General features: G+C 36.9%; 1 protein-coding gene across 1 annotated transcript in view; it reads right to left on the bottom strand.

The window, feature by feature from the left end:
* CEP83 (centrosomal protein 83kDa) overlaps positions 1 to 1,912 on the bottom strand; it is a 24,461-nt gene extending 22,549 nt beyond the window's left edge. The window contains exons 1-3 of the mRNA XM_009882650.1: positions 1,764 to 1,912; positions 1,258 to 1,408; positions 6 to 31 (exon numbers count right to left, since the gene is read on the bottom strand). Of these exons, the coding sequence (XP_009880952.1) occupies positions 6 to 31; positions 1,258 to 1,408; positions 1,764 to 1,912 (326 nt within the window). The remainder of the gene's footprint in view (positions 1 to 5; positions 32 to 1,257; positions 1,409 to 1,763) is intronic.
* Between the last annotated feature and the right edge of the window lie 5,658 nt (positions 1,913 to 7,570).

Below are 7,570 nucleotides of genomic sequence, written 5' to 3'. Positions count from 1 at the left end.
TTAACAGTTCTAATTTTTGAGGAGTTAGCACCTTAAGACAGAAAGGTATTATAAATAACTAGTCATATTCATTTATTTACATTGTGATAGGACAAACAGCCCAGAATAAAGTATTGTGAACATGATTTTAGTAATCCTGCTTAATTTTCTATGTTTTTCTAAAGAACTGTCAATAGTAGTTACAGAAGCAAAACAACCATATTAGTGAACTCAAAATATTCTGGGAAGATAACAGAAGCATTTTAAATGTCAGTATTTACTGGTAGAAGCAATACAAATGTCAAGCTGAATTGCCAAAAGATTTATTTCCTTTGTGGGGGAGGGGCAGGAGCAAAAGTGGTCTCACATAAAAGATAAAGAATTAGCATCTAGAAAAACTTAAACAGTAAGTGAACCAACCCCAAAGAATCAAAATGAGCAACACCAAAACAATTCTCTGTAAAACACATTAGATACATGTTCTCCAGCAGATACATGAGTAGTGGTTTGAAATGAAACTATGATCAGGAAAGTTTCCCTGCCTTAAGCTCCATCCTGCATGGTATTTTGTTAAGCTTTCTTGGTTATGGTTAATACAGCAAACTACCTACCAAGAAAAAGCATTATAAAAAAAAATTTCATCCACAACCTGTGACGTATTCTAATTTATAATACTTTTCTTCCACTTTTCTGTACCCTGAGGTCCCTGAAAACTAATTCTAGTTATGGTACCAAGGCACATCTCCTCCATTTGCAGTCCGGGATCCTTTGTTAGGTGCTATATTTGTTTCCTAAGAACTATGTCCTGCATTAGTTTAAGGAAGCAAGCAGTTATAGAAAGTGCCATCCAAGTTATCACAAATGTTGAGGGGGTTTTATTTGTTTGTTTGGATTTTTTTTTAAAGATGGGGAAAGCTGTCATCACAAAGAAAAACAAATACCTATTTTTCCAGTCACATATCGCAACAGGTTTAGGCATCTAAGTTATCCTCCACAGCAGACGATTCTCCCCATAAGAGGAGAGCATGCACAGACACCGAGTGTCTTACAATTCACACAGCACATAACAACAGGATTTGGAAGATTCAGTTAAACAAGAAAAAAATAATTTCATCCCAGAGTCACTCTAGAGAAGAAACATTACTCAAGTTGGGTGAATTTCAAGATACCTGAAATACATTCAACATAGGTATATACATGTTACATAAACAGAAATGTATGCATGATCATATTACAGAATTAAAATTCATATTAAGTCCTTCCAGTAAATTACCTCACCTGCATCTTCAATTTTTCCAGCTCTTGTGTTTTACTCAGCAACTCCTCTCGATATTCAGCAAGAAGAAATTGAAATTTGTCATGTACAGTCTGCTTTTCAACTAACAACCGCTTCAGTTCATCTTGTGATTTCGTGTATTCCTCTTGTAATCTGCAAGACAAAATACATATTTATTTTATATTTACACACTAAAATTACATCTTCAAGCTCAAAAAACTCACATGCAGAAGTAAACATACAAATATCAAGTTAGAACTAAGCTATTAATATCCTCTTCCTGTAATATATTGAAAAGTTATCCCATATTTACAAGCATAAAAAGTATTTCAGAAACCTAATCTGCAATGTCCTAAGGTATTTTGAATTGGTTATTTTTTAATATGAACAACACTCAAATCTGTCCTTAAATACAGAAATAGCTAACACACACACAAATCCCTTCCACCTAACATTTAGCTTCACCTTTTAACAGCTCAAATAAAGAAACCTGTTTAAACTAGTGTACCTTAAATGTTCTGCCTTTATAGTTTGATAATTTGCTTTATGGTGTTCACATCGCATTTTTTCATCAATCAGAAGTTTTTGCAATTCTTGTGAATTAGCCGTATCGCCATTTCCAACCACGGGAGGAAGAAGACTGCCCAAAGTATCCATTTTATGATGGCTGTTCACAGTAAGTATGTAGAGGACAAAATAAAATTAACTTATAAGTAATCTACAACGCCATCCACTTTTTTCTGCTGACATCCCAGAAGATCAAGTCACCTGAACAAATACAAGGACATGTAATTAGCAATCAAGTACATTCACAACTCAAGGATTTCACATGCTGCTTTTGCTTTCAGTACAGAAGAATCCTGGCCCTGTTGTAACTCAGGTTAGAAACCTCTACTGAAAGGGCAACTCTTCTCTGCTTATTCTGCCTGCCCTGAAAAGTCATAGCCCTTCCAGGGGCACAGAATAAACTTTAACATGGAGATTATTTGAGTTAATACAAAATAAGCACAAGCACCTCTATGTGACAGATTACATGAAATGTTATACACTGAGAATCAAACTATGATGCTAGTAATACCCTAAATATTCCATGTTAACCAGGGTTCAAGCAGAGGCCACAGACATCAGACATACACAGCTTTTACACAGTCACAATCTGTCACACTAGCCTAACAAGTTGTATTACTCAATACACCATCATTTCAGCTGGAAGAAGAGCAGGTAATTCTCACTGTTGAATTCCTACTAAGCCATCTCTGGAGAAGAGTAAAAGTTTCATGGACAGTTTGGAAGACACCTGCTCAAAGCGCAACCCTGAAATATCATTGATACATGTCACTTCCTCATTTTCAAAGTTTATCTGGTGGTTTCTTGTGACCTTTCCAGAAAGTTTTGCTAAATGTGACAATGTCAGACTGGTGTGAGAAAGCTGCAGAACGACAGATGCTGAGAAATAAGGAAGTATTCTAATATGCCTCATTAGTTATTTTTTATATTAGAAGCAAGATATATTCATCTGATCATTATTGACACTAATAAGGGATCTGGGGAAGGGAGGACAGTAACTGAATTTTAGGGAAGTTACAAAGCTTTGAAACCAACTACTCTACCATTTAAACTTTTGGCCTAACAGCACCATGTTTGCAGTATACTAAGTGTAATCGTACAAAGTAAAACTCAAACAGAAAAAATGTTAAATCTCCATCATCACTGCAAATACCTCACCTTTACATATACAGTTGAATATATAATGTTTTCTACCATTCCACTCTTACAATCTTTCATGGATCTACCTTAAACACTTATGATTTGATTTTATAAACCCTTGAACTATAAGCAAGATGACAATCTATCTTTCTTATAGGAAAATAAACCTTGAATGTCAATGCCCATACCACTAAAGATATAATAATGTCAAGAAAGTCTTACATTTAAGTTTTCTTTCCCATTTTCCCTTCCTCTGTCACTAAGATGGGAAAAGGTCAGAGGAAAATCTACCAGAGTTAAAACACCAGTATAGGCAAAGCGACAACAGCAACTTTGTATTCTGCTATACCCAGACTTGCTAAGAGGATAAAGGGAAAGAAATCAGAATAAAGAACATTCTCCTTAGTGACTGTCCTATAAGCACAACCAATTTCAAACAGTAATAGCACAAGTTCTGAACAACCTTCTAATCAATGCAGTATCTATTTTTCATTCCTGAATTTTGTTGGTTGTTGAGAAACAAAGAACAGCAGCGATTTCCAAACTCAATATAAGTACATTTTCGATTGTTAACCCAACAGCTGTGTGAGAACTGGTCAGTGATCCTAAGGACAATAAACCATGTAAGAGGACAGAAAGTTCTGGTGTAGAGAAACTCCAAGGCAGCACGTCCCTAAGAATTTAGACTTTTCTAGCATACCAACAGGGTTATCATGATCACTGTAAACAAAAAAAACCCCAAGCTCAAACCAACACCAACCAACACCGAACACAAAAACCCAACAATCAGGCAATAGTACTTTTCTCTGTCTCAGATCTTTGCTTTCACAACCTCCAGATACCAAATGTAACTATCAAACCGTAAGCCAAAGCTCAGAATTAGGAACACAGGATTTAAAGTTGAGTCTGAATCCTGCCACTTACTTGAGCAAGAAGTACTTCTGAAGTGGCATATAGTCAAAGACATCAAAAAAACGTGTCATTTTCTGAGAGCTTATCAACTGAAAGAAAAAGATAAATGGAATTGCAGCCTTTCGTACTCTTGAGTTCCAATCTGCTGCAGGTGGGAAATACATTCTCTCATCAGTCTTTGCTACTATAAAAAAGTGCACAAATTGTAAAGCAAGACACACACCTGGTCATGTATTCACCTGCATGAAAATTTCATGAAAAAGAAAAAAGGAAAGAACAGAGGGAAAAAATTGTAGCTTACAAAACAATTGTTTCAGACTTCAAAAACCTAAGCAGTTCGTATTTAAGGAAACAAAACTATTTTGACTTGTAGGGACATCTAGTGGCAAGTTTCATGATTTGCATTCCTGGTGACAGCTGTGAAACAAACTAAACTAACAGAGATTTCATTACTTCACGAGAGCTCTTTCCTTGAAATCATTAATAGCAACTTGTAATATTTAACGTACTCACATTCTTACAAACACAAGCCTTGCCCCACCCCCAAAAAATCCTAAAATATTTCCTGGCAATGAACTGTCAACAGTTAACATTGTTTAGGGCGACAAATATTTTATTACTAACAAGAATTTCTTCTCTGCTAATGGCTTACGGTACTTTTTCATAGTCAAGAAACTTAAATAATCTTCAAAATTACACAAGACTACACCCATAATTTTAGAGAAATACTTTAAAGGAACACTAGTTAAAATTTATTCCCCGGTTGGAGATTTGTTCAAGTAGAGAACCATAAAACATAAAGAAACTGAAACCACATCATATCTAAAACTAATTCTCCACCTATATATTTGCTGAATTTTGTCACATTACAGAACTGCAAACTTGTATCAGCTGCCCCAATTCATACTATGAAATCTTAACATAATTTTGTGCAGGTACACATATAAAGGTATTGGTGCAGAGTCCTGAAACCTAGGAAATGCACACTCACTAGCTGAAATAGCTAGATATTCTACAATAAATATTGCTAAGTCAAGTAACTCAATACATTTCCAAGAATCACCTTTGGTTTGCCTTTCTTCTCCAATTGTTTATTTACATACAGAGAGAAACATTGCTGAAAGACCTACTTCACACCTCTTTCTTCTTTGTATCTACACAACATAAAAGGGCTTCTCTTCTTTTACAAGATTTTTCAGCTATACTATTTTAACTTTTTGCTTGCTACAAGCACTTAAAATTGTGAGAATACTTGTATTTAGAGAAAAATATGAAGATATCAATACTATTTTATTTATATTACAATTTTTATTGTATGTTGTTTACAATAACAAGGCTTCCTTCTAGCTTACCTGGCATAACCAAATTACATGATTTCAGCAGGCATTGGTAATTTACCTGGGTGACATATATAACTCACTTCTGGCTCTGCTTGCCATACCACAGCCACACTTAACACACATAAATTTATCATATTTGAACACCGTTTTAAACAGTTAAATGATACAATCAATGTAATTTTGCAACTATTGATAAAACACTTAATAGTATTTAGCCTTGTGCCATGTTTTGTTCAAGCACTAAAATTCTCAGTAAACTCTGTTGAAAGCCAAACAGCTGTTTCACACAATGTATGGTTTAATCCATTTGCCTGATTCTGTCAGAACTCTAGACCTCTTTATACACGGGGCTTTTTTTTTCCTAACTGAATTAGCCAAGGTCTTGTGAAACAATATCACTATTTCCCTGAAAGAATAAGCAAGACACTCAAAGGAAGCACAGCCTCATGAAAGTGACTCTTCAAACACTACCCCTTCTCATCCCTGCTTAAGAGTCTACAGTAAGAGTACATAATGAACTAATGAAAAAGTGTAACCCCATACAAGAGCTCACTGTCACCAGGAGTAGGAGGTTCCACTCCTCCTCTCTTCATCCCTGTTCCTAGATTTATCATTCGTCAGACCCTTCCATGAACTGACTTAACTCAAGAAGACAAGGCACTTAAACAAGCAGAAAACACTCAGTAGTTTTACTGCGAGATTAGTGAATCACATCAGCTCAACGAAAAATCCAAGAAGCTACATCATCAGTGAAAGGAGGCAGCTGGTACTGACTAGAAGAAAGGAACAAAGAGCCAAATAAATAGACAGGAGGAGGAGCAACGCTTTGTCCTTTCAGGAGCAGAGAGTTGTCACATCATGAGCTCAGACATTCACAAAATCACAGCCTTGGACTAGATACCTAGCTTTTAAACAGTCAAAATCAAGTGAAACAAATCCTACTTGAAATGACTATGCAACACACTCACGATAGATCAGAACTCCCATGAACATCAAGTTAATAAAACCCAAAATTATATATCATTTGAGAAATTGCTTTAGCACTCCGTATTCTACTAATCCATCATCAGCAACTTGCAATAGGCAAAGTAATCACCACACACAACACGGGGGGAAAAAATATCAAACATGAAAACCTTTATTATTATAGGAAGTTCCACAATCTGGACACTGCTCAGGTATCACTGTAGAGAATCCAGGGAAAATAAACACTTAACACCTTTGTGTTTTTAAGTGCAGAAACTTTGGAGAACATCTGTATGACTTCTACTTTACAGAATCAATGTCATCCAGACTACTATCACTTCTTCCACAACACTGGTCAAAGTACAAATTCCAACAATTAAGCATACATTATTTCAGTGTTCATCCCTACACATGGCACACTATCACACTTTCAATTTCTGTCTTACACTAGAGATACGGTTAATTTTGTTAGGTGAAAAGCAAGAAACAAGGTTATATCTTAACTCAGGATTAAAATTTTTGCTTTAGCCACATACACTACTAAGTCAAACTGACAGCAGCTACTGACCAAATTGAAACTTTGCATGGGAGCTACAGTTGGTAAATCTAGCTGTACTCAAGAACGGCTAGTCTACGTATGCCACATGTGTTTTCCACTGTTTTTTCATAACAAGAGACCTTCAAACACACATGAAGAATTTCGGCTGAATACAATCTCATTCAGTTGTACTCAGGAATACAGATGGCTGCTTGTCACAAATAGTTCGATAGTCCACAACCAAAACTCTGCTGAAAAATCACTTCCCTTTCATATTGACCTAAAACCAGAAATGTTCAGACAGGGCATAGGTCTCACATTAATACCTATCCTACACCTCCTGTAGGCAGAAATATGATTATATACACCTTACAGTATGTGGACTACGAGCACGCAAGGCAAAGCAAGCCGTGTAAGTCACCATGACATTTTCACTGTTCATTTTCCTATGACTTGTGGACATAGGAGCTTGGTCAGAGGAACACTAATACAGGCATCACACAACCCGAAGTGCTGAAAAATAATCACTATCATCAAACTGCCCATGGCTGAAGTTCACTGGTGGGGAAAAAAAGCATGCAAACGTGAACATTTGAAAGCCTGGCCAGTGAGCAGGCTTTTCCTAGCCCTGAACTTTGCCGCCCCGGCTTGTGCTGGGCGATTCCCAAACCCACCAGCCCACCACCAGCCAACAGAGGCCGCAGCAGGCTGTTACCACCAGACAGGAGACGAGAACAAAGACGATCGCACTCTGGGACAGGCTCCCGACCTCTCCTCCCGGCGTTGCAGCTCGCCGCTCGGTAACTAACGGCCCAGCGGAGGAGCGGGCGGGGCCGCAGCAAAGGCCGAAGG

The sequence above is a fragment of the Charadrius vociferus genome, unplaced genomic scaffold (genome assembly GCF_000708025.1).
Source record: "Charadrius vociferus isolate BGI_N301 unplaced genomic scaffold, ASM70802v2 scaffold72, whole genome shotgun sequence".
NCBI lineage: Eukaryota > Metazoa > Chordata > Aves > Charadriiformes > Charadriidae > Charadrius > Charadrius vociferus.
This window is presented reverse-complemented; position numbering and strand designations above follow the sequence as displayed.